Source organism: Eutrema salsugineum, unplaced genomic scaffold, assembly GCF_000478725.1.
Source record: "Eutrema salsugineum unplaced genomic scaffold, Eutsalg1_0 scaffold_10, whole genome shotgun sequence".
NCBI classification, from domain to species: domain Eukaryota; kingdom Viridiplantae; phylum Streptophyta; class Magnoliopsida; order Brassicales; family Brassicaceae; genus Eutrema; species Eutrema salsugineum.
The window spans coordinates 10,860,918-10,885,527 of NW_006256908.1; the positions used below are offsets into that span (position 1 = coordinate 10,860,918).

A 24,610-nucleotide genomic window follows, 5' to 3' on the forward strand; every position below is an offset into this window, starting at 1 on the left:
ACTGTATGAGTCATAGATATATATAAATAAATTACCCAAAAAAAAAAGAAAAAGAAATGGACCCAAAAGCTAATAAATCTGACTTTTTTGTAATAAATTATATTTTTTTATTACTTCCTTTTTTGTAATAAATAATAATAAACTAAGAAGACTCATTCATAACTAAAAAAAACCCAATAAATCAAAAGAAAGAAAAAAGAAGTAAACCAAAAAAAAAAGAGAAACAAAATAAATAGAAATAGCCTAATAGAAAGAAGACGACAAAATAGATATCTACGGTGTACGGATACATTTACATAGATGGATTTTGTGAAATCTAGTGTTTGGATGTACGTAATTGCAGCCGATATATATCACTGACCTTGCTTGCTTAAATAGTCATGATTTTTATCTTGTTTTTATGATGGCTTTTAGAAAATCTTATGAAATCAACTTTTGTCTTCATAAATAAGTTTTTTTAGTTTGTTTGTATAGAAACAAATCACAGACGAAATTTAATACATGTTTTTTAATGACATAATATTTAAGAAAATGAGGAGAAAATTTACTAGTATTAAAAGAATCGGATCGGATCTACATGCTCCAATGAAGTGAACTAAGAAGACATCTTTTTAATTATTGTTTACTCAATAAAAAAGGGGTTTTAAAAATTAAATAGATAAGTTCTTTGATGAGCAGTGGACTAATCAAACATATAGTCATATACGTCAATAGTAGATTAGTATAGCTTTTGTATATACGTCCACTGATAATTGTGAGAAAATTGGTTTTATAAAACAAAAATCTTAGTTGTTTGAGGGTTTGAAAATTTTGTCTAGTTTCTAAATGAGCTCAAAAAGCGATACATTACCAACCAACTTTTATATGTTTCCTATAAAAGCAAAAGGCTTGTAAAGATAACTACCTGAATTGTTAATGCTGTTACGGTTCTTAAACTACCTATTTCAATAGGGGTTACCTACAATTGTCAGGATACATGATCTACCCTAAAATCACACAAAAACAAAAATAACACATGTTTTACTCGGATCTTTCTTTTGTGATTGTTCCACTCCATGATAGATGTTTGTAACTTTTTCAAGATACAAATGCCACTGACGTTCAAATGCTCATCTCCTCTGAGGGGAAATCAGACATAATGCCCGCCGATTTGTTTCTACCTTTTCAACCTTCCAAAATGGACTCATTGGAAGTCATCACACCAGAAACAGCAGAAGCTTGGAGATGCTACTTAGCTATTTGCAAATCGTTATCTCATTCCATTGGGCAAGACTTGCAACAGGTATTATCTACGACAATAGTTTTAGTATCTTGTGTTTTTAAAGAAAGCCATTGTTATCCGACTTTTGAGTCTAAATTCTGCAAAATTCCGTTGCAGGTAGTGGAGAATGACGTGGTTGCAGCAAGGCAAACGGATCGTAGTTTAGGCAGCCAAGACTTGAGCAGGTAGGTACTAAAGCCTTCCTTAAGGTTTATTCTCATCAAATATGGGAAAATTCTCAATTTTGTTTGGATGTGGCGCAGATTGTTGACAATGGCTCGCATGATGTCTGTGAGCTATGGTGAGACTACGCTTTCACTAGAGCACTGGCAAATGGTGTGGAACTTGAAAGATTAAGAAAGGACAGGCTCAAGTAGAACCGCCTCTTCTAGGTTAAAGAAACGATGAAGATAGATTATGGTTTTCGAGATTGTTTGGATATTGTAACTCTATTGAGATTTGATTTTGAAGAACAACTGTTTCCTATCCACTGACCTATGATTAAGAAGAATGTATTCAGCTTTTGATTAACTTGGAAAATTTTTTTCCGACTAAAAATTCTTCTAAATCATAAACTGCGGAATTGAGTTACAAACTTTTTTAACAACTAAACGAAATCATAAGGAGATCGAAATTCCTAAAGGCTGAGTTGATTCGGCTAACATTACGAGGAAACGAATCCATCACAGTCACATCAGAAATTCAACAAAATCATTAAAATTAGAGCATCCGAAGATTGAAATCATCACCAATCAACAAAGAAATAAATATAAAGTAAGAAAATGCTGACTCAGAAGAACGTTCCTGAAACTTGGCACATAAATGAAAAACCCACAAGTAAAAACTGGTAAATACTTTCTTACTTGACCAACAAGCCAAGATACAAACCTCCACTATATGACCCTAAAATACCGAACCCTAAAATACCGAACCCTAAAAAGCCGCCACGACTAAAAAAAATCATTTGCTTTTCGAGATCATCTGATCACCGGAGGGGAGATTCTGGAAGCGTTGGCCAATCTTCTTATTGTAATGTGGTCAGGCATTGGCAATGGAGCATCGAGGCTTTGTGTGACGAAAGGATGGTTCAAGAGCTGAGCCACGGTGGGCCTGCGTGATGGAATTGCATGGCACAGCGTCAAAAAATCCTTAGCCACGGGAGAGACTTCTTCATTCAGCTTCCACTCGTAGTAATCTTCCAGAAACTCCTGCTGTGGTGTTCCTCCAAACATCTGATATGCGATACACCCTAAACCCCATACGTCAAAACACGTTTCGATCTGTCCCTTTGGCCCAAATTTAAAAGACTCCGGTGCCATGTAGACAACCGTGCAACCATCGAGAGGAGCAGGATCGGTATTTGGTTCCTTGCATGAACCGAAATCACATAGCTTGAGATCCCATGGCTCTCCAAGAGTTGTGGAAGGGAAGATGAGGACGTTTGCTGGCTTGATGTCGCAGTGAACGTAGCCATTGGAGTGAAGAGCCTCGAGTCCTTGTAGGATCATACGAACGGCGCTTTGGATCATAAACTCAGGAAGTGGTTTCCCACGGAAACCAGAGATGAACTTGTCGAGAGTCCCTTCGCAGGCGTACTCCATGTAGATGTAGCAACTTGGATGTTCGGTTACTAAGTGATCGCTCGAGGCTTGAACGATGCGAGGATGATTGCGAAAGCGAAGTATGACCCTGAGCTCCTTTTCAAGATTCTCCTTAAACTGAATGGAAGATGTCTTCTTCGCGTAAAGTCCGTCGCGGGGATGCACCATCAAAGAGACGGAGCCATAAGCTCCTTTGCCAAGAACACGGATAGTTTTCAGCGATGATTCATCCACATACGAAGGTTCTCCCATTATAGTCTCTCTCTCTCTCTCTCTCTCCCCCTCTCTCTCTCTCTCTCTTTTTTACGTTTGGTTTACAAAAAATTAACGAGCTGTTTGTTCAACGTTGCTCTCTATTTATATCTTCGTCAGTCGGTGGTGGCCACGCTCACTTCTCTTTCGTAGATGATTAGGAGGACACACTTTTTCCCTTTTTTTTGTTCCACACTTTCCTTTTTACTTAGGAAAACTTTTGATTAATCATTGGTATACAGATAAAATCACGTTAAATTAATTATATAATGGATAATGTAAGAATGAGTTGTATATTTTCTAGAGCTGATCAAAACCCAAAGGCTTTTTGAAATTAATTATATTGATTTTGTTTTTATTTTTTTACTTTCTTTTTTTCAAATATATTAATTAGTTTGATTGATCATTAACCGTTTTAACTAAATCCTCGAATATATTACTTTCCTTTTAGTTTTTCACACTTTATTTCTTACGTAAGAAAACTTTTAAATCATTATCAATAATAAAATCACGATCAAATAAATGTATAGTTCCTAAAAGAGATAAAAACCCAAAAAGAGTTAGTGAAATTAATTTTTTTTTTTTGGTTTTTTCATGTTACTATATTTAGTTTGATTGATCATTTATCATCATTAAGTGTTTTAACTAAATCCTCAAGTATACTACTTTCCCTCTTTTTTTCACAGTTTCCTTTTGACGTAGGAAAATTAAGTGTTTTCACAGTTTGATATTGCCAAGAGGAAGAAACTTGGTTAAAGAACTGGTTTTTCTTTAATCTTTTGAGGAATCATAGTTGATATTTACAATCTTTTCTTCTTCTTTGTTTTTTTTTTCTCTTTGAATAGGGTTTGACTAGTGATGATCATGGTGGTGGCAACATGAGGCAAGTGTTTGATAAATGGGATTGTTCGTTACATCTTCCACTATGGGTTTCAAAAACTGAGAAGGCCTCTATTGAAGCTCGACTAGATGAATGGACAAGACAGTTAGACGAGAGTGGAGCTGATATAGCTTCTCTGGCTTCATGTTTGAGGAAACCTTTACGCCCTCTTTGGGTTTCGCAGAAAACAGTCATATGGTTGAATGAAGTACCTGAGCATGATTCATGGGATTTCACACCTCTCATCCTTGTCTCAGCTTCTGCTTCTGGTGAAGTTGTTCACAGAACCAATTCAGAGTTTAGCTGGAGTTATATCCCGGTTTATCTTCATTGTTGATCTCACAAGGTATCAAAAGTACTGTAATATAATTAACCTATATGGAAATTAATAAATTAAAAGATCGTACAGCTTTTCTTGCAAAGCAAATTAAATATATGGAAACAAACTCTATCAAAAACCTATGATGACTTGATTATCAAGTCTTAACTCCTAGTGCCGAACAGAGCACACTACACACTTAAAGACAAAAACTCAGTTTGAAGTAAACTTGACTTGAACAACAAGTCTTCTTGGATCTTGAGCTCGAGGGATCATTTGAGGTAGTTGAAATTGCGCTTCGTGTTATTGTTGTTGATAACTGATGTCATCCACTGCCGTGCCAATATATTGAGGCCTAAGATAATTTAGAAAATTGTAATTTTTTATAAATGTATAGTTTTTACATGGAACTTGAATATAAATCAAACTGTAAAATCTATATCATTGAAATGTAAAATTATGTATAAAATAAATATATAAGACACTAAAATACCAAATACCTAGCAAAACATATTAAAATGATAGAATTGAATAACAAATAATATGTAAAAAAAAAATTAAATTGATTAGATTTACAATAAAAGGATGACATATAAATTATGATTTGAAATTAAAAATTATTATTAGAAAACTTGAATTCGTGAATATAAAATCTCTTAAAAACTCTAACAATAAACCACTAATTTAACTAATTGTTATTGATATGTGGTCTAAAAGCCGAAGCCTAAGGCAATTGCCTATTTTCCACTAAAGCCAATGAGTCCATCGACGTCTAACATCAAATTCTCCGAGCCATCGAAGCCAAAATCACCCCACTGATTTTGTTCGTTGTACGGCATCGTCATGTTGTTGTTGTCGTCGCTCTGTGTCGTCATCATCATCGGCGTCTCGGACCCTGAATCATGACCTTGAAGAAGAGGAGGAAAAATCCGTGGATCTTGATGTTGTTGTTGCTGAGTGATGTCACCATGTTCTTCTCCCTCTACCAACATATCCTCAAGTACATTAGCGAAACCGGTTAAATCAGCTTCTTCATCTTCTCGCACTTGGACGTTGTTTCTCAAACGAGGCGCCTGATCACCGACTTCAGGTTTGAGCTTCTTGTCGGTATTGTATCGGATCCAACACAAGACCAAGTCGTCGTGAACATCATTATGAAGGGAATATTCGGTCATGAGCCAATTAGTGCCCACTGGAATTCCGTTCACTTGCTTGGTGTACACGAAACCCTGCATGTAACCCTCCACCTTCTTGTTATCGTCATCGATCTCCTTTTTCGAAGTAACGCTTCTCCATGTGCCTCCTTCACTTTCTCCTCTTCCTGGTACGGTCCGCTTCGGTTTCTTGCCTCCTAAGTTAGGTCTCGGAACAAAGTAGTACCATTGGTTTTCGTAGAAGAGATCGTTGTTTACGTGATCAAGAAGCCATGGCTCGTCCTTGTACACATCCAAAGTTGTTATGCAACCGCTCTTCCCATGGACTACCATGTTGCGAAGATGTAACCTCACCAACCCCAGATCTGTTGGACGAAACCGAAAACCAACTCCACGATCATTCTGAGTCTCCTCCATAGATGGTGTTGAACTTTTGTCTACGGATATAATATCTCTCTCTCTCTTTTACGTTTGGTTTACAGAAAATTAACGAGCTGTTTGTTCAACGTTGCTCTCTATTTATATCTTGGTTAGTCGGTGGTGGCCACGCTCAGTCCTCTTTCGTAGATGATTAGGAGGAGATATTTTTGTTTCACACTTTCTTTTTTACGTAGGAAAACTTTTTATTAATCATTGGTATATACAGATAAAATCACGATCAGTTAGTTATATAATGGATAATGTAAGAATGAAGTGTATATTTTCTAGAGCTGATCAAAATCCAAACGCTTTGTGAAATTAGTTATACTAATTTTGTTTTTGTTTTTTTATGTTACTTTTCCTTTTTTTCATATATATTAATTAGATTGGTTGATCATTAAGCGTTTTCATATAATATTAATTAGTTTGGATATGCATTAATCTTATCCTTAATCTTAAGTTCAATGACTATCTACAACTATGTGAATACCGATATATATCACAAACAACATATAAGAGTGGGCAAAATAGTATCATAACCAAAAAACCGAATTGAAAAAAAATATAAAACCAAACCGAAATTTAGTTATAAACCGACTGGTTTTTCAAAAGAAAAAAAAATTCCAAGAAAACCACAAAACCGAAATTAACTCTCACACGTTATCTATTATCTATTGTTATCCAAACTTATTTTGCATTCTAAAATCTCACTTATATTTATGAAATATATTTCTGAAATATATGGGTGGGCGTTTTTTTTTTTATGTCTATTCTCGATTCTTTTTTAAAAGAACCAGAAAACCCTGTTATCTATTGTTATCTAAACTTATCTATTGTTATCTAAAACTTATCTTGCATTCTAAAATCTCACATATATTATGGTTTATTTTAATTTTATTAATCAGAATTATTATTATACTAGAGTATTTCTATATGTTAGCATATCAGATATTTTTATAGTCTTAAAAACTTTACATCATCAAAATAGGATTCTACGATTAATCTTCATTGTGATTAAGGCGGTTATGACATTAAAATGGATATCTATGATTATGCGTCTTTTAACATATTTGTCAAAATTCATTCTAACAGAAGAAGAATCTAACATTAAAACAAGGATAGAACTGTAATTGTAAGTAAATACTTTTTTTGTTTGTTCAACACTTTAGTAAATACTTTCTTAATATTGTGAAATATCAAAAACATGCAACTATTGAAAACAGTGGGAGTACATTCTGAACCCAACATACGGAAAATTAAAACCTTGAAAAAAAGAAAACGAAACAAGGATAGAGTTGTAATTGGAAGTAAATACTTAATTAATATTGTGAAATATCAAAAAACATGTAATTATTGGAAACAGAGGGAGTACATTCTAAACCCAACATAAGGAAAACAAAATCCTTAGGAAAAAAAAAGAAAGAAGCAGGCTTCAGACACGCGGTGCAGCTCCAGGTCCAGCTCCAGCAGGACGAGGGGCCTGTCCTGGTTGACCAGGCTTGGGAGCATCCTCCTGATGATAATTACAGAAAAATTCATTCTAAATATCAGCAAATGATACAACAGAAGAAGAATCTTTCTCACTGAAAGCAACGAATACAGTGAAGGTTTACTAGCATGTTTAACCCATCTCAAAAGTCAACTTTTTGAAGCCATAAGACTATTCTGAAGCAACTATCTATTATAGTTCAAAAGGTAACATGAATCTTAACTCTTAAGATAATGAAACCCAACATCTCGAGAATTTGTACAAAGCCAAAGTAACCATTTTTTACTATCTTCACACATATTAGACAGAAATTAGTATCCAGAAACCAAGTGGGCATCATCACGTGATCAGATCGACAGACCCAAATGAAGCAAACAACACAAAGTAAATAAAAAGAAGGAAACTTGTAGTATCTTATAAGACCATTGAACTGTGAGTGATCAGAGATTACCTTGCGTCTGGCAAAACGCGGCGGTGGAGTACGAACCCTGCGGTTGGTGCGGGATCGGACTCTGACAACGTGAGAGTGGATCGCACATGAGACACAGTATTGCACCTTCGAATATAGCTTCGGCAATGTGTACCCTACGAATCCATACACGTCACAAGACTCAAAATGCTATTACTGTGCCAGAAATCCTAACGAGATTTCAAACTTAGTATTTCAAAAATCCAAACTTTTTTAATTTGATTAACAAGAGACGAATCATCAAAGATACCATCGTAGACGCTAGCTTCCTGAACATCTCTAATGGCAGCCTGCTCCACAATGTTCCTGACGATAAACCTCTTAATCGCCTTGTCCTATCCAACGATTCCCACAAAACCAAAATCAAATCAAACTCTCAAACTCTATACAATGTTGAAATAATCGATTGAAAAGCGAGATTTTTTTACCTTTGGGCAACATTTGCCACAGTTGGAGCATCTGATTGGGTTGACGTGACCTCGGTTGTGCTTGTTTCTCCCACCGTTCCTACGCTTGAAAGTCTGCAACACAGCAATAACGATGACAAACGATTCGATTTCTGAATAATTTTAGAAAACGAAGAGAAATCGAAGAATAAGAGTACCATCTTGGAGAAGAAGCTTTTTCCTTTTCCTCTCTTCTCGTGAAACGAAGGCACAATGATCTCAGCTGTGACTGCTAGGGTTACTCTCTTCTCGTCGATTTCGTCGACATTGGACGTGAATTTTTATTCTTGCTTCTCGGGCCTCCAAGTATAGTGGGCTTGGGCTTTATTTTGTCTTTTTTAATTAAATACTGTGTTGAGTTTTTTCCACTCAAACAATTTTTTTTTTTAATATTCGAGATCGGTTCTACTACCCTAACCCAATTGTCACGTAGCTGAGATAATTATTCTTTTTCGGGTAAGTTTACATTTAGCTACGATAAACATATATACGAGCTTGCATTTTGGTTTGCAAGTTTCAGTGATGAACAAATTTTTTTGACAACTATAGTGATCAATGATATTTGAGTTGTAGATTCAAAAAGTTCCGTCCCTAATCATCTTCGCCATACCCTTTTGGTTTTACTTCCAACTCTATTTTTGTTTTGGTATAATTAAGAAATAAGAAATCGAATCAGTGATGCTTCATAGCTGAGTTTGGCATTCTATTCATAAGAAGATAATTGAGTCGGTGACTCCTATTATTATTATTTTTTTACAACAAGAACTTGCATCTCACCAAACAGATCGAGGAAGAAGCAACTGTTATTTTAAGTACGACATAATTATATTTAGCATTATTCATTAACTGTCGCAATGTGCTCAATTTAGGCTGCAGAGGGAGTCTTACGCTTTTTGGAGTACCTCCTTTGCTTTGTTTACCCACACGCTATGAATATCATCCGCGAACAAAACAAAGTGCACCTTTATAAGAATGACAATACGAGATTGTAAAAAAAGAAAATGTCAGTTACTGCATTGTATCCATGGAAGTGTAGCAATATGGACGAGAGAAGCAACCATTACCTCTTTAAAGTCATTAGCAAACTCTTTGATGGTTGATATACCGATCACAGCCGCTTCATCAAAAGGATATCTAACAACACAAACAATACATTTGGGACAATAAGGTTTCTCTTTCACTTTGCACATAAATTTTCTGATAGATTCAAAGTTCAATCTCTCTGTATCGCTCAATCAACGATACAAGAGCCTAGGGTTTGTTATAGTATCTCCATCGCTCCCAACCTAAAAGGCTTCCTCCCAACAACTCAGTATTTTCGATAAGACTTCTCTATATAATTCACTCTCTATTCATATAAGTTTATCATTTTCCAAGAGTTGTCATTTCTGTAATGGTAAAGAAAGAATACATTGAATAGAACAGGTCTTGTAGCATATAAACCACTCAAGTCTCTGGTTGTGACAAATTTACCCGTAAACCCCACAAGATATGGCAGGAAACGCAATGTACTTGATGTTGTTCTCCTTTGCCACTCTGAGGCTATTTCTGTAGCAAATAGAAAGAATGAACTGTTGTTTGCTAAGAGGAAAAATAAAGTCAAAGTACAGTAAACAAGAGAAACTGCAATGACACTTACCTGTAAGAATTTGTGAGGGATTCTTTAGGATTAACATCTGAGTCATAGATGGGTCCAACAGTGTGAATCACACGGGATGCAGGCAAGTTAAAACCCCTGTTCCAATTTCATCAAAATCCAAACTTGTCCATTAATCAACAACCCCAATTTCCAAAAATACCTCAATTCAAGAAAAAATAGTAACCCACGGCGTAATTCTTGCTTCACCGGTCGGACAACGGACTCCGGGACGAGCTTCAGGGACCTCATAGCATGCTGCTCTGAGTTGTGGCCCAGCAGCTCTATGTATTGCTGTCACAGGACATAGTGAGATTTGCATTCAGATTTCAGAATGGTCACAGTGTGTAGCAAATCAATCACTCAATGGCAATGGAAGTGGAGAGAATTAAAGAGGACAAGAATCTGTGAACATTTACCTCCATCTGCACCACCACCACCTAACATTCGCTCATTTGCTGGATTGACCTGAAGGAACAGAGTGCCTCAGTCAAAGTAATGATAAAGCAAGAGCCTATTGACCATTTTCGTAGCCAACGAATCAAGTTTCATCTAATTTTAGGAATCTAACCATTGTGGAAAAAAGCCGGCCCTAGAATTTGGATTGATGAAAGAGAGACTTACAATAGCATCGGAAGATGAATCGACGGACCACTTGGTGATGTCGCCTTTAAGGATTTTGAGAAGACTAGAATCAGACAAATTGAAAACAGCTCCTTCGTCTCCAGAAGCCATTGATGAGACAGTTACCACTCGGGAAGAGAGAACAGACGAAGAAGCAGTAATCAGTTCGCTCCGAAACCGTGACGCGGCGGCGTGGAAATTTTTGACGGTGGAAGTGGCGGAGATCAGACTAGCTCCCGTCGACGCCGAAGTTGATCGAAGGATCGAGCTCGAGTGTAATCTAGGGAGGCTCAAGCTTCCCACTGCACAGGTCAACCAGAGTCGTCGTCTCATTTGAGTCCTCGTCGAATTCTCTTTCACTCCGAGGTGCTTGGCCCATTATTGGTACCGAAGGTTTAATCAATTAGGCCTGATATGGGCCTAGAAAGCACTCAATGAAAGATTTTCATAAAAGATCAAACACGTTTCTCTCAAAGCTTGTCCTTGTTGTGAAAGAATACAAATACACAAGACAATGGCCTTTTCTTTTTTGCCGGGGTGCATAAATACCAAAACTATTTAATTAAAACAGTTGAGTTTACTGAAAAATCCTGTTTTGGATGTCCTCGGAGGTGGAGGTGGCAAATCCTTTGCCTTGTTCACCCACATTGTGTACGTCTCGTCGCTAAACATAACAAAATGCACCTGAGATATATGTAAACACACACAATTTTACTAACTGAGATATTAAAGAGAACTTCTTGCACTTATTAAGTATTTCTTAAGCACAATTAGTAAAAGGAAAAAAATATGTGTTTGTTCCACAAAAGATTTCACTGGCTGTTAATGGCAAAAGGAACCAAGGGTAAATGTAGCCTGAAGGCAATTAATTTACCTCTTTAAAATCTTTAGCAAACTGCTTAACCGTGGAAATAGCTATCGAAGCAGCTTCAACCAAAGGATACCTAACAATGATCAGATGAATAACACAAAGTTTCATATCATGTGTTTAAATGATTCACACAGTCACATCTAGCCAACGATGCAAAGATCAAGTTTCCAAGTCTTCCTAATATCTATAACTTTACCTGAAAATACCACAAGATATCGCAGTAAATGCAATGTACTGAATGTTGTTTTCCTTAGCCACTCTCAGACTGTTCCTGTTACCAAAAACCAGCATTAATTGAGATACACAGTCCACTACTGAGAAAGTAATAAGTGAAGTAACCAAATATATATACACAGTCCACTACAGAGGAAGAATCGTGTTTTTCTTGCTTACCTGTAAGCACTTTCCAGGAGCTTCTTAGGATTCTTCTCGGCATTATAAACAGGTCCAACAGTGTGAACCACATGAGATGCAGGCAAGCTGAAACCCCTACTCCATTTCCAAAGAGCAGAAAACAGTCAACAACACACAAAACTTGTGAAGAAGATTCAGAACATTTACATATAGAGAAGGAGAAAAGGAGACACACGGCGTAATTCTTGCTTCTCCGGTGGGACAACGGACTCCGGGAAGAACTTCTGGGACATCATAGCATGCTGTTCTCAGCTGTGGCCCAGCAGCGTCATGAATGGCTTTCCAATGAATATAGTTAAGTCCCATCCATATATAATGATCTTCTTTTTTTTTTCAGAAAACAAAATAAAATACCAAAAATGAAAGGAAAGTACCTCCATCTGCACCATTACCACCTAGCATACGCTCATTTGCCGGATTAACCTGAAGCAATCAATTTTCCTTATCTCTCAACTTTCAAAATCAAAAAAAAAAAGCATCAAGGCGTAAAAAAAACTTGGGATTCTGATTACTTAAAAAGCCTTCTCGGATTCTTATCTACTCTAATGACTGTCAGACTGGCAACAGATATCTGATATTCTAAGCAGGCACTTAGGTTTAATCGGCGCTTACGCCTTCTATACAACTTCCGTTCGCGTAATCGATTTCAATCTTCCAGAATATAACTTTCTATTGTGAAATGGAAGAAATTAGCCAGAACTCTAAGCCCTATTATAAATTTTGATTGTAACACAATAAATCTGATTACGACGGAGGAAGAAAGAAAGAGAGAACACTGACAATAGCGTCAGAGGAGCCATCGACGGACCAACCGGTGATGTCGCCTTTGACGATCTTAAGAAGGCAATGATCTGACAACTTGAAAGAAACTTCTTTTCCGGCAGACGTCATAACTGGATTGGCTAAAAGCTTTGCTTTACGTCTCCGGAGAGAAACAAAGTTGCCGTCTGTGGAAAACAGAGATGACCAGTACGATTCTTCTTCACGCGGTTGTTGATTTGTCGCGACCGTTGACTTCAAAAGTCAAAATGCTCTTTAATTTGTTGGTTATGTAAATTCGATTTTATAATTCTTATTATGCCACTGGCTAAACGATTTTGGATTACAAAAATAAAAACCAAAAAGTACATGCCAAAAGGCTAAATTCAATAAACCACAAAAAAAAAAAAACCTTGTTCTTTGTAGGCAATCATTGAACTTTGAAGCATTAATTCGTAAATAAGAAAAAAGAAGAAAAAAAAAAGGAAAAAGGCTAAGCTAATGGCGGGTGTTTACGAGCCACCTCAGCAATACGCAGCCACGTCATCACCCAAAACAGAGAGAGAGAGAGAGAGGAGGATGGACTCAGAATTGACCGCCTTGGAAGGTTTGTCCGAACTGCCAGTTAGAAGGAGCCACGTCATTGCTAACGACGGTGCGACCATCGCTGGTAGTAACCTGGAACGAGAGGCTTTGGTCGTTGAGATAAGAGTTGCTCTGCCAGTTCTGTCCCCAGTTCCTAGACATTGCTTGCCACGACCCTGTTTTTGAGCCTTTGATCGACACTGCGTGGACGTCTCCTGCTCCTCCTACGTTCGATATCAGAACCAAATTAAAGTATGAATGTCCGTTTATCGTAAACCTTATCCCTCCTTTCTTCATACACGCTACTCTGCAAATTACACAACCAAACAACACATAACTCATTAGTTTAGTTTAATCACTTTTGTTGTTTATTGCTTTCTTGCGTTCCAAGTATCAAGAAAAGTAAAAAACGAAACCTTCGGAAAGAGACGGGGACAATGCCGGCACGATACTGAGCGATCTGGAGGAAAGCTGGCTCGGCGAGGTCGAAGTGCTGGAGAGGAGGATTGCACCATCCACCATTATCGTTGGAGAGACCAAGGTTTGGTGGGCAAAAGTTGGTGGCTGTGACGGTGATAGTTGACGAGAGACACCATCTTGGGTCATCATTGCACTTCATCTCGTAGCACGCGCCGCACGTGAGTCCGTTGTTGAATAGAGCCGTGCTTAAAGCCGCCGTGTTCGTCCCGTAACCTTGGCTATACAGATTTCCATAGCCACAAGCTCCTCCTGAACATTTTTTGTGTGTATGTCACGTGTTAGCTAGCTAACATATACGCATGTATTTGTATAAATGGATTCAATTAGCTAAGCTATTAACATAAGGATTTATTGTTTTTTTTTTTTGGTCATACCCATGGTGCCTGAAGCGTCGCCGCCACCGTAGAAGGTGGCGTGGCCACCTTGCCAACCTCCGTCGTCTCCATGGGTTCTTTGGAGGAAGAATAATAAGCTGAATATGGATAGTGTTGAGATTACAGAATATTTGGAGTATGATGTAATAAACATTTTTCTTTTTGTTTTTGAGGGGTTAGTTAATTCGGTTTTGAGTATCTGATTTGATTTGGTGAGAAAGAATCGTGAGAGTGATATGGAATCAAATGTGGAGGGATTGAGTATATATAGGAGTTTTGGACTGTATAATACTGGCAAGAGATAATATTTTTATTTTTTTAAAAGAAAGTCTGTACTCATTAAGTATACTGGTCTTCTTTCACCTTTTTGGCATTCATGTATTTTATTCAATTATCTTCTGGCCAGTTTGCGAGAGAATTGTGCCAGTTATTTCTCGTTATATCCCAATGTACTGTACAATCTCCTCATCAGTTTTGGGTATTTCTTACAATAAAATTAAAACTATTTTTCTTGCAAGAGGTCGAGCATAACTTTCAAGACGGCCGAATGGGTAAAGTGTCTGGAGAACTAGCAGTCAAGTCAACAATGTATGCCACCGTTAACCTTGAGTAGAGGTCAAGCATTTTTATGTTTTTTTTTTGTTGATTGTAGAATATTAATCGTGGACAACAAATTCAAACAGTTAAGGAAAAAAAAATGTATGTATTTATGATATTATAAGATCAGGGGGACTTTGAAGGTTGTGGCCACATGCAAATGTTGCGGTTAGACCAACTGCGATTCGTAATCAAGTGGCCCCTACTTGCACATGCATCAATACACAAGTCTTTATTAGTTTGTCTCTTCCTTCATTTTAAGTTGGTCATATATGATCACATCTCTTGTTAGTGTTGTAGTTAAATAAATCAACAAAATACTTGTTCTTTTCTTTTTTTTTGCTAAAAGGTATTCAAATTTAAAAAGTTTAGGAACTAATACATGGCTATGATATTTTGAAGCTATACAGTTTTATAAAAGTAGAAAAAGAGATAGAAGAGTCTATAAGATGAGAAAAACAAAAACTAGTGGTATTAGAGGAAAGAATACTTGAAAGATCAAGTGAAAAACAAACGTAATAGTCTAATAAAGGTGACTCGTACGGTCGGTTACCACGATCAAATTGGTCTCTACGAATCTACGATCACGGGTTCTACATCTTTTAACAGTAATCCATTGCATTAATGCATAATATGTTGAGCGGATACAGTCATATCCACACATTGCAAGAACTATGTGATGAGAACTAACTCCAAACATGAATACTCATTACTACCCTATTCTCCCACATCTCATCATTCTCTTTAGTTCTACACACACCAGATCCAGTACTTATGGGTAAAAGCTTCAAAGTCCAAATTAATTAGGAGATGGAGAATAGTTTTCCAGATAGGCAAATTTAGACTCAATCGAAGCAGAAAACTCGATTATATCTAGTTCATTACTTCTAATCCAAACTTTATCATTCTAAAAATTGTATGATTCAGATCATGATCCTTACAATGGTTTCTCTAACGGTATATGTGAGTTGACTATAAAGATATTAGATAACATTCTATATTCGTCAAATCAATAATTGGCGCGTTAATTCTTAAGACACATTAGCGTTAATTCTTATATATGACACATTCGACTTTCTGGATATTCAATACGCAGTTCAACTACCACAATTTTTTTTCTCTCGTTCTCATGTTAAAAACTAAGGTCGTGGTTCTTTATAATCTGTGGCCACGATCTCGTTATTTGCAAACATACTATGTGAATTAAACATTATATATGAACTTTTTGAGCCGATTTTGAGATTTTCGTATCCCAAACGAAATATAAACTTCAAGTTTTTTAAATCATGGAAATAAATTTAAACTATATTTTATGAGTTTAAATATCAGAAAAATCATGATTAAATTTAGTTCTTAAACATATTTAATAGTAAAACAACAGTACTTTTCTTTTTAAGTGGGAAGTTGGGAGCTCCATTAATTTGTATCATCGGCATGTGTCCAGGTCCGGTTTTCTAGTGAACTTATATCAACTCGTGAGTCTATTTGATTTTTATCAGTTGATATATTACTATTGTTTTTTTGGAGAATAGGTAGACCACAGTTGATATTCTGTTAATTTCTTGAATGCCAACGTCTTTTTTTTTTTTTTTTTTTTTTTTTTTTCCTATGCCAACGTTTGAGCAGCTCAGCACAGGATGGAATTTTCAGATATCATGCAGGATGTGAAATTCAGAACCTTACCCACCTCTCATTTGCCGATGACCTTCTGATCTTTGTGGAGGGTACAGCGGAATCTGTGGCGGGGGTCTTTACTGTTTTGTCTCAGTTTGAAAAGATGTCGGATCTAGGCGTAAACATGAGTAAAACCTCCATGTTCTGTTCTGGAGTCTCAGAGGAAACTTTGGATCATCTACAGAACGTCTTCTCTCTGTCTCCTGGCTCGCTTCCCATCAGATATTTAGGCCTCCCCCTTTGCTCGAGAAAGTTGTCCATTTCGGACTGTGACACTCTGATACAGAAGATAAGGGCTAAGATGAATGGATGGCTCCATAGGCATCTCAGCCTTGCGGGTCGCTTGAGGCTATTGGCATCGGTAATATCTGGAATAATTGGCTTTTGGACAGCAGCATTTTTCCTACCAAAGAAAGTCATCCAAAAGATCAATTCCTTATGCAGTGCGTTCTTATGGCATGGAAAACTGGATGGCTCCAAGTCAGCAAAAGTGGCGTGGGCCTCTATTTGCTTCCCAAAGTCTGAAGGCGGGCTTGGATTGAGATCGATATCAACCTGGAATGATACTTGTGGGCTTAAGTTAATTTGGATGCTATACTTCCGTGCAGGTTCGATCTGGGTAGCGTGGATACGCCACAACTATCTTTCAAAGGCCTCTTTCTGGTCCCTGAATGATAGTAACAGCGCTTATTCTTGGTTGTTTCGACGCATCCTGAAAATTCGTCATAAGGCCTTATCTTTTTTGACAATAAAGTTGGGTCGTGGCGATGAAACGTATTTCTGGTGGGATCCATGGACTCCTTTTGGTCAGCTTATTCATTTTCTGGGTCCAGCAGGTCCAGCCTTGATGGGTATTCCACTGAACTCCTTGGTGCAGGACCACCGTACAGATGATGGTTGGCGTTTACCTCCGGCAAGATCTGAGACTCAACTGCAATTGCTGACTACTATTGCCTCAATGTTGGTTAAACCCGGTGCAGATTCCCCTCAATGGAAGATCGGGGACAAAGCATCCCAAAAGTTTAACTCAAGAGAGGTCTGGATGAGAATTAGAGACATTAAACATGAAGTTACATGGCATAAGTTTATCTGGTTCAAGGCGGGAATTCCAAAACATTGTACTACAGCCTGGCTGTTTATGCTTAATAGGAACCCAACTTTGGATCGGTTGAGGGCATGGGGACTGGATGTTGAATCCGATTGCTTGCTCTGTGGTATTACAGGTGAATCTAGAGATCATCTGTTTTTTGACTGTGCATATTCGAAAACGATTTGGTCAGGTTTGACGACCCGTCTTCACCTATCATCTCCTCCCACTTCGTGGGCTCCCATTCTCGACTGGTTACCAGTAGCAAATCCATCTGCAGATATATCAATGGCGTTAATACAAGGTTGGCAGGCCTGTATTTACGAAATTTGGAAAGAGAGGAATCAAAGGTTCCATCATGGCACCACGCGTCTGCCTCAAGTGATCCTGCAGAGAATGTTGGTGGTTCTGAAGAATAAAGCAATCGCTTTGAGGAATTTGGGACTCCGCTGCGGTCCTCGTCTACTCCGTGTCTGGTCACCGGGATGACATTAAGCGTTTCTTTGGCTGGCTTGTTGCTGTTTACTTATGCTGTTGGCATCTGATCCTTCCCCCCCCCCCCCTTTTTCTAGTTCCTTTATGTTTTTATGGTTGTTTTGGTTCTTGTTTGTTTCTTGTAAAACTCTTTATCTTAATGAAGGCCTTTTAACAAAAAAAAAAAAACGTTTGAGCAGCTTAACTTTGAATTTCGAAGGTCATTTTCGGTTCCACTAGGTACGGTGTGTGGCAACTAGTTTAAAAAAAAAAATATTTTGTAACAGTACGAGACACTGTTAAATTTTTTTTTTTTCTAAAATAAATAAGACAATCCATCATACATAAACCAAAATTTTAAAACACTAGTCTCACTCAAGTTATATTTGTTCATAACTATTTTTTGATAAGAAATATTTCAATTCTGTTAGTTTGGGGGTTTGGTTACGAATATTATTTTGCTTACCTATATAAATGGCCTGGATTGACTAGAGAGGCACTTATAAATTTAAAACAAAGAAAATAGTAAGTGGGTCAGTAGATGGTCCTACCATGTTACAAGCACATGCAAGAGACCCTCGACGTGTGAGTCTCCTCTCATGCATTTTTCTGATACTTCCTTTTCGTGGCCCCTTTAGTTACACTTCTATGTCTAAAATGTAATTAACTTAACATAGCCATTTGGTTTTTACTAGGTTACTTCATGATTCCCTAAAAATGGAGAAAAAAACTGTATTTTGATTGTTCGAGAGAAAAAGGGTTTAAACAAAAAGAAAATTGATTACTTCGCAAATTTAATATTTTACAAACAAAAAATAGAAGCTGTAGCAAATTCAAGCCTTTTTGCAAAGATTTTTGTCTCAAAAATAAAAGATAGCAAATTACGGCAATTCAAGGAACTCACACCGTAAAACAAGGTACAAAATGTTTTTTTTTTTGGGAGGCAAGAAAACGTGTTTTTCGGAACTGGAAACCCTAACCTAGGTCATGTAAAATATCCTCTCACTAGATTTAATATGCCTTCATTTGAAATGAATCGTTCTTAGATGATGAAGATGACTCACCCCCATAATACATAGACTTACTTGCTCCAATTCACTACTAGATGAGGTCAGCATGCTACAAGATAGGTTTTGTAGGTTTTCTTTCTCCTTAATTCCACGTTGTTTAAATTGTAAGAGTTATTGTTTGACCAGTTAAATTCGTTCTAAGTTTGTAGATGTTTCTTTTGTAAACTTTTCTCCATTAGTATGAATCACAAATTATGGAATTTTATTTTAGTTCAGTCCTGTGGCTATAAAAAAGTATTACGTTATATATTCTAAATAATCATATATGCAAATTCTGACAGAAAAAAAAATTAAAATATGCTAATTTGCAGGGCAACATGTCTTTGTCATAAATCCAAACTTATGGCACTACTTAACCAAATCACGAAAATGGCGATGTTCGTAAGTGGCCATTGGTGTCAATATATTGAAAATAAAATTCCAACAAGAAAAGATTGTGTGATTAATCAACACAAGCTGCTACATGTATGATATAATACTAATTAATTTAGGTAGATAATGGAATTACCTTTACTTTTTGAAAACTACCGCCTTTTTAGTAATATGTTCTTGACAAAGAATCTTTAAGTGGTTGAGTTCGTTTGTTTAATAGTTATAGGTTGGGAGATCTCAGTGTTACAAGGTTTACCTACTATTAATCGACCGAATGTTAAATTAACAACAGAAAGAAACACATTCCAACATGTTATCTTTGAAACTACAACATGAATTCCAAAATTAAAATCTCGACTAAATTCATTGTCAATTAGACACTCGTCTAATTAGTGCTGGATAAGAGCAAGATCGAGCTAGATCGAAGAAAAGGAAGAATAACAATAATCTGTTGAATTATATCCACAAAAAGGTCACGTGAGATCTATCCAAAATGTATCAAAAGAAAACAAAAGGGACCACACTCTAAGTAGCCATCACAAGGCGTTTGTCTCTTAGTTGCCCCAAAACTGTTGGGACTGGTCATAAATCCCTGCCTGAAGAATGGTCACTGTACAAAGAGAAAGTCATTTCAATGACCCAACTTCTGAGCCGACACAAGATAAACTTAAGTGTAGTTAAGCTTCTCTGAAGATATAGTTAAGAGATTCTCATGTGAGAATTTAATTTTGTTGTTTGGTCGCTAGGGTACCGTTTAAGTGGCCTCAACATGACTGGTTCATGTAACTCGTGTCTTGACCCGGTTTAATTTAACTTGTAAGATGTAACCCTGTTTTAGTGTCTAAGCTTATGTGATATGTTTCACTATCTCCAATTCGTTCTGATGATACTTTTTTGGGGGGTCAGAATATATTCTGGTAAAATAATTATGGTTTGTTTCGTTGGTTTGTAGTAATTGAATCCTACAGCGGTTTTAAGAAAAGTAAGTGAATTCAGACTTTAGGGCTCTTATGGATCTTGAGAAACTTGTGCTTGAAGCAACCAAACATAACTACAAAAGTAAGCCAACATATAGAAAATTTCTACCAAAAGTTTTACTGACAACAACAAAAGAACAGAAAGTGATGTAAGAGACCTGCAAAAGATAAACAATTTCTTTACTGTTTCAAGGCATAACCAAATCCAAATCCAAATCCAAATCCAACCACCATTTACAAGGATGATTGTAGAAGCAACTATAGGGAAGCAAAAAAGACATACAGAAACAGAAAAAAAATATATCTGGTTCGACTTTGGTAATTCCCCCGGAAGAACAATATGAATCAGGAAACAGAGAAATCAGACAAGTTAAAACACCTGTGGTCTCTAAGTTGAAACCCCCAAAAAGAAACCAGTTTTACAGAATTAAAAATGAATCAGGCGGTCACGAAGATGTTACCTTTTTAGCTAAAGATTTCAAGGGAGCGCAAAAGAATAGGTTTATCGACAAAGCGGAATCTAGAAAAGGCAGCTTCACATGGTGCTGCTGCTTTCACTGACGGTGTCAGACCTACCAAAGTTTGAGCCTCTGCCACAGCTGCTAATGTCAAGCCCCTGTAACCGGCCAAGAGGGTCTTCATGCATTGCCTCTGAAAAGGAATGAGATTGACCCGATGCATTCGAAGTAGCGTGATGCATAAGCTGATGAGCAGAGGGAGGGTTTTGGCAAGAGGATGATGATGTAATGTTCGGGTTTTGGTTGTTGTTGGGCTGGAAGAGATGAAACTGATGAGTCATTTGTTGCAGGTTTTGAGCATCGGTTTGCTGCTGATGATGTTGATAATATGATTGTTGTGGTTGCTGTTGAGAGTATTGCATGTGTGCCATTCCGAGGTTATAGGCATCAGCGGGAGAGACTTCTCCAGTTGCGAATTTCAGCCTCTCAACTTCCTTTTTCAGTTGGTCGTTCAGTGCTACATAGGGAAGATTCATCAGTAAATGAGCTTAAAACCGTTAAAAGGAGAAGGGGAAGGATTAAATGCATACCATCTCGCAACTTAGCTTGTTGTTCCATGACCTGTAAACGAAGCTTGAGCTCTGTATTCTCAGATGACAAACCAGTTGTGTCTCTCTGTAAGAAGCAAGTTATTAAGCAGTAGATGAGAAACTGAGTGCTATTTCCGTAACTGAAAATTGTGTAAAGAAAGAAAATGTTACTGCAAATGTAGTATTGGAGCTTGTAATAAGAAACCTGGAACAAAGAAAGTTGTGCTGATAAAGTAGTAGCTTCAGTTTGCAAGGTCTGAACTTTCCTCTCGAGCTCCAAGATATACCGAGCCTTCCTCTCTTTTGAACGAGCAGCAGACTGTCGATTAGCAATTATCCTGCACACAGTGCACGATACAAGTATTAGACAACTAGAGCTGAAATTAATAGAGAATGGTGAATATTTCCACTTTATGTGAGTTTAGTATAACATAAAGCAAGTTATCGTAACGCTTTCATTTTTTGCTACAATGAGTCACAATAACAGCCACCTAAAATTAAAGATCTCCGAGATTACATGGATCGCCCTTAACCCTATTGAGACAGATCAAATTCCACACACAACTAATTCACAACCAAAGCCACTTGAAACTATAACTTTCAATTCCAAACAGTTGGATACTAAAAGGGAATGTGAGAAAGGGATCATGTCGACAGTTTGAATGTTAAGACTTAAACTTATTCAAGCCACACGAGTAAGTACCACACAAAAAAAAAATTAATTGAAACAAGCAGCTTGAACCAGCCAATCAAACAAAAGCTAGTCCAAAAATAATATAGTTGGGGGCCATCACACCATCATGAAAGAGACGCATTGCCACAGAAATTCGACCTCCGATTTAATCACAAAAAGAAAGAAAAAAAGCAAATTTATGGGTCCCTCATGGTCTATATCTCAGCCAAAAAGAACTAGAAAAGCAGCATAGTAGAAGCTAACTAAATTTCAGTTAAAATTCAGTTATTGTTGGGATTCGAGATCAGAGTCAAAGAAAAGTGATTGTAACACGTAATCAAGAGTAAAAAAAAAAGATCTCAAAAAGAACACGGAATGCATCACATCAAGTCATCAACATCAAAAGATATATATAATCATCAACACCAGCCAAAAAAAGGTCATAAAGAAACTGGCTTTTTTCCCGCGAATTGTAAAACAAGGCATAAACTGTTGTTAACGATCCGACAAGGACCAGATTATATGGGGAAAACAATTGCAAGAAATGAATACGAAATTCTCAGAATTTGGGGTGAAAGATGAAACCTTTTAGCTCTCTTGGGGTCGACGACCCAAAGCTCGGCGAGTTTATCAGGAGCCATGGCTTTCTTGGCCTCGATTGACTCCAAAGTCGAAGACCCATCAACGGAGAGGCTGTGCCTGTGTCTAGGCCTCGAATTCCCAGCGTCGTCTCTTCCCAAGCCTCCATTTTCAGCGGAAAACGGGTTATCGGACCTAGGAGCGGATGGTCCAGCAGAATCGGAAGCGGATCCGGATCCGGATCCAAGTTTCTCAATGTCCATGTATGAGCAGAAGAGGTCATCTTCGGATCCAAGCTCGTCGAATCCTCCGAAAGGTTCCGAGAGATCTAGATCTTCAGGGAGACGGAATTGAACCTCCGAATGTGCTCGCCGATGGTACGGTCCCCGGAATGGCGCCGGCGTCGGAGCTGGGTTGGCCAAAGGCGGACATTGGTTAGATTTAGCGTTCGAAGGATCGTCCATATCTTGGATCGTCCTTCTCTCTCTGTGTTTCGCGCCCTCTCTCTCCCTTTGTCTATCTGTCGGAATCGGACAGCGAAAGAAAGAGAGATTCAGATTTCACGTTTTTTGTCCCTAGGTGATGGCCAAAAAAAAAAAAAAGCAATCCGAAACAGGCTCCTAACGGCGTCGTTTGCGCATTACTTTTTGATTTTTGATTTTTAATTTAAACCCTTTGATTACACATACAAAACCATGTAGATTTGTGTGTAATTGATATTTGTCACATTTGAAGTACTTTAATTATTTTTATTTTTAAACTTGAAGTAATTGAAGTCTATGAAATTGTATTTTGTTTGTTTCTATGCATGTTAATCATTCAAATGTCAGCTACATTTATTTTTAATAGGTGTTTTACTAAATAATGTAACCGTACAAAATCGTGCTCTAAAAGACTAATATCATTTCCAATTATAATTATTTATTATTTATAACATTTTGGATATATACGAACTAATTTGTAACACTAGAACTATCTCTTGTCTTCAAATTATGTTTTCTCTTATAACAACCTTTTTGAAATGTTGCATTGGATAGCATAAAAATGTAAATTAGATTACCAACCATCTTTTCGTAAGCTTTTTTTTTCTACTCTCAATTAGTTCCATTAACTTAAACGAGAAACAGAATAATCCTCATGACATATTAAACATTTAATTGCTGCTAATCATCAATTATACTTTGTTTACAAAAGTAACTTGTGACGATTTACTCTCTAAATAGTAAAAACTAAAATGTTAAACGATAGTCACAACAACAACAAAACATAAGAACATAGATTTATATCCCTTAACATAGGTTCGATTAAGGTATGAGTTATTAAATAGTGTTTTGCTATCGCAATCCCGTCTCCCATTTCAAGTAAATTTGTTTTTGTATCCGACGTTTATACATATATCCGATAACATACTACGTACTAACTAAAAGAAATCAGCCTAGCAGCTGCTTTCATCAAGTTGGCAATATATAATGTAAGATGCGATAAATCAAATTTGCTCTATCTCTGAATAAACAATCGGACTACCATTTTAACTTAAATAAACTAACTTATATTCTTCGTCGCATTGTATATCATACCATATTTACACATATATACTTGCGTTTAAATTGTATATATATAACCCATACTAACACATATATACTTAATTCATATATCCCATTTTCATAGCCGATGCAATCAATCTTTTTGCGTTCATAAAACTTAGACTAACATATATGCAACATACCTTTTTTTTTCTTCGTTATTGTTACGTATAGCATGCTAACTAAATTTTAAAAGTAACATAAGATCTTAAACATAAAAACATAAGATCTTAAACTTAACATAAAGAAGGAAGTTCATATAAAAATGAATTCTTTCTCATATTAAAATTGAGATCACTCCAGATATCTAAATTCGTTGTATATGACAACAAAATAAGTTGGATTCGTCGAATTTGAAATGAATGATAAAAAATAAAATATTGTCGAATCAAATTTTGTAATATTCTCTCCCGGCAATTTTAGTAATAGAAAAGAGCGTTTG

At 36.8% G+C, this 24,610-nt stretch overlaps 7 protein-coding genes across 7 annotated transcripts; all 7 read right to left on the minus strand.

Moving 5' to 3' along the window:
- Positions 1-2,238: 2,238 nt before the first annotated feature.
- On the minus strand, positions 2,239-3,114 carry LOC18026716 (mitogen-activated protein kinase kinase kinase 5). Its single transcript, XM_006411262.1, has one exon. It carries the CDS (start codon positions 3,112-3,114, stop codon positions 2,239-2,241), a length of 876 nt encoding a protein of 291 aa, XP_006411325.1.
- A 1,936-nt stretch (positions 3,115-5,050) lies between these two features.
- Positions 5,051-5,884, minus strand: LOC18026717 (NAC domain-containing protein 6). Its single transcript, XM_006411263.1, has one exon. It carries the CDS (start codon positions 5,882-5,884, stop codon positions 5,051-5,053), a length of 834 nt encoding a protein of 277 aa, XP_006411326.1.
- A 1,295-nt stretch (positions 5,885-7,179) lies between these two features.
- Positions 7,180-8,560, minus strand: LOC18026718 (40S ribosomal protein S26-1). The gene is made up of 5 exons (XM_006411264.2): positions 8,450-8,560; positions 8,274-8,366; positions 8,096-8,180; positions 7,828-7,961; positions 7,180-7,400 (listed from the first exon to the last, which is right to left on the minus strand). Exons 1-5 carry the CDS (start codon positions 8,450-8,452, stop codon positions 7,320-7,322), a joined length of 396 nt encoding a protein of 131 aa, XP_006411327.1. The 5' UTR covers positions 8,453-8,560; the 3' UTR covers positions 7,180-7,319.
- Positions 8,561-8,965: 405 nt separating this feature from the next.
- Positions 8,966-10,986, minus strand: LOC18026719 (macro domain-containing protein VPA0103). Its single transcript, XM_024148009.1, has 7 exons — positions 10,552-10,986; positions 10,347-10,395; positions 10,119-10,221; positions 9,931-10,026; positions 9,765-9,839; positions 9,356-9,425; positions 8,966-9,253 (listed from the first exon to the last, which is right to left on the minus strand). The coding sequence occupies exons 1-7, from the start codon at positions 10,882-10,884 to the stop codon at positions 9,176-9,178; spliced, it is 804 nt and encodes a 267-aa protein (XP_024003777.1). The 5' UTR covers positions 10,885-10,986; the 3' UTR covers positions 8,966-9,175.
- LOC112081455 (macro domain-containing protein VPA0103-like) lies at positions 10,979-12,853 on the minus strand. Its single transcript, XM_024148010.1, has 7 exons — positions 12,617-12,853; positions 12,211-12,259; positions 12,012-12,114; positions 11,816-11,911; positions 11,619-11,693; positions 11,426-11,495; positions 10,979-11,235 (listed from the first exon to the last, which is right to left on the minus strand). Exons 1-7 carry the CDS (start codon positions 12,725-12,727, stop codon positions 11,110-11,112), a joined length of 630 nt encoding a protein of 209 aa, XP_024003778.1. The 5' UTR covers positions 12,728-12,853; the 3' UTR covers positions 10,979-11,109.
- A 40-nt stretch (positions 12,854-12,893) lies between these two features.
- On the minus strand, positions 12,894-14,264 carry LOC18026720 (expansin-A8). Its single transcript, XM_006411266.2, has 3 exons — positions 14,035-14,264; positions 13,597-13,909; positions 12,894-13,487 (listed from the first exon to the last, which is right to left on the minus strand). The coding sequence occupies exons 1-3, from the start codon at positions 14,186-14,188 to the stop codon at positions 13,181-13,183; spliced, it is 774 nt and encodes a 257-aa protein (XP_006411329.1). The 5' UTR covers positions 14,189-14,264; the 3' UTR covers positions 12,894-13,180.
- A 6,210-nt stretch (positions 14,265-20,474) lies between these two features.
- LOC18027548 (bZIP transcription factor 18) lies at positions 20,475-23,106 on the minus strand. The gene is made up of 4 exons (XM_006411267.2): positions 22,592-23,106; positions 21,539-21,671; positions 21,334-21,418; positions 20,475-21,260 (listed from the first exon to the last, which is right to left on the minus strand). Exons 1-4 carry the CDS (start codon positions 23,047-23,049, stop codon positions 20,821-20,823), a joined length of 1,116 nt encoding a protein of 371 aa, XP_006411330.1. The 5' UTR covers positions 23,050-23,106; the 3' UTR covers positions 20,475-20,820.
- Between the last annotated feature and the right edge of the window lie 1,504 nt (positions 23,107-24,610).

What these genes read in the sequence shown, in the direction of transcription:
- LOC18026716 (XM_006411262.1), bottom strand. Translation starts at nt 3,114, where the DNA reads ATGGGAGAACCTTCGTATGTGGATGAATCATCGCTGAAAACTATCCGT.
- LOC18026717 (XM_006411263.1), bottom strand. Translation starts at nt 5,884, where the DNA reads ATGGAGGAGACTCAGAATGATCGTGGAGTTGGTTTTCGGTTTCGTCCA.
- LOC18026718 (XM_006411264.2), bottom strand. An exon ending in GGAAGCTAGCGTCTACGATG is followed by an intron (nt 7,962 to 8,095) that starts GTATCTTTGATG and finishes ATGGATTCGTAG; the next exon opens with GGTACACATTGCCGAAGCTA. An exon ending in CGCGTTTTGCCAGACGCAAG is followed by an intron (nt 7,401 to 7,827) that starts GTAATCTCTGAT and finishes AATTATCATCAG; the next exon opens with GAGGATGCTCCCAAGCCTGG.
- LOC18026719 (XM_024148009.1), bottom strand. Translation starts at nt 10,884, where the DNA reads ATGAGACGACGACTCTGGTTGACCTGTGCAGTGGGAAGCTTGAGCCTC. An exon ending in ATTCATCTTCCGATGCTATT is followed by an intron (nt 10,396 to 10,551) that starts GTAAGTCTCTCT and finishes CTGTTCCTTCAG; the next exon opens with GTCAATCCAGCAAATGAGCG. An exon ending in TCCCTCACAAATTCTTACAG is followed by an intron (nt 9,840 to 9,930) that starts GTAAGTGTCATT and finishes TATTTGCTACAG; the next exon opens with AAATAGCCTCAGAGTGGCAA.
- LOC112081455 (XM_024148010.1), bottom strand. Translation starts at nt 12,727, where the DNA reads ATGACGTCTGCCGGAAAAGAAGTTTCTTTCAAGTTGTCAGATCATTGC. An exon ending in TGGTAATGGTGCAGATGGAG is followed by an intron (nt 12,115 to 12,210) that starts GTACTTTCCTTT and finishes TTCATTGGAAAG; the next exon opens with CCATTCATGACGCTGCTGGG. An exon ending in GGAGAAGCAAGAATTACGCC is followed by an intron (nt 11,912 to 12,011) that starts GTGTGTCTCCTT and finishes GAAATGGAGTAG; the next exon opens with GGGTTTCAGCTTGCCTGCAT.
- LOC18026720 (XM_006411266.2), bottom strand. Translation starts at nt 14,188, where the DNA reads ATGTTTATTACATCATACTCCAAATATTCTGTAATCTCAACACTATCC. An exon ending in CGACGCTTCAGGCACCATGG is followed by an intron (nt 13,910 to 14,034) that starts GTATGACCAAAA and finishes AAAAATGTTCAG; the next exon opens with GAGGAGCTTGTGGCTATGGA. An exon ending in GTCCCCGTCTCTTTCCGAAG is followed by an intron (nt 13,488 to 13,596) that starts GTTTCGTTTTTT and finishes TGTAATTTGCAG; the next exon opens with AGTAGCGTGTATGAAGAAAG.
- LOC18027548 (XM_006411267.2), bottom strand. Translation starts at nt 23,049, where the DNA reads ATGGACGATCCTTCGAACGCTAAATCTAACCAATGTCCGCCTTTGGCC. An exon ending in GACCCCAAGAGAGCTAAAAG is followed by an intron (nt 21,672 to 22,591) that starts GTTTCATCTTTC and finishes CACTGTGTGCAG; the next exon opens with GATAATTGCTAATCGACAGT. An exon ending in ACAAGCTAAGTTGCGAGATG is followed by an intron (nt 21,261 to 21,333) that starts GTATGCATTTAA and finishes TTCCCTATGTAG; the next exon opens with CACTGAACGACCAACTGAAA.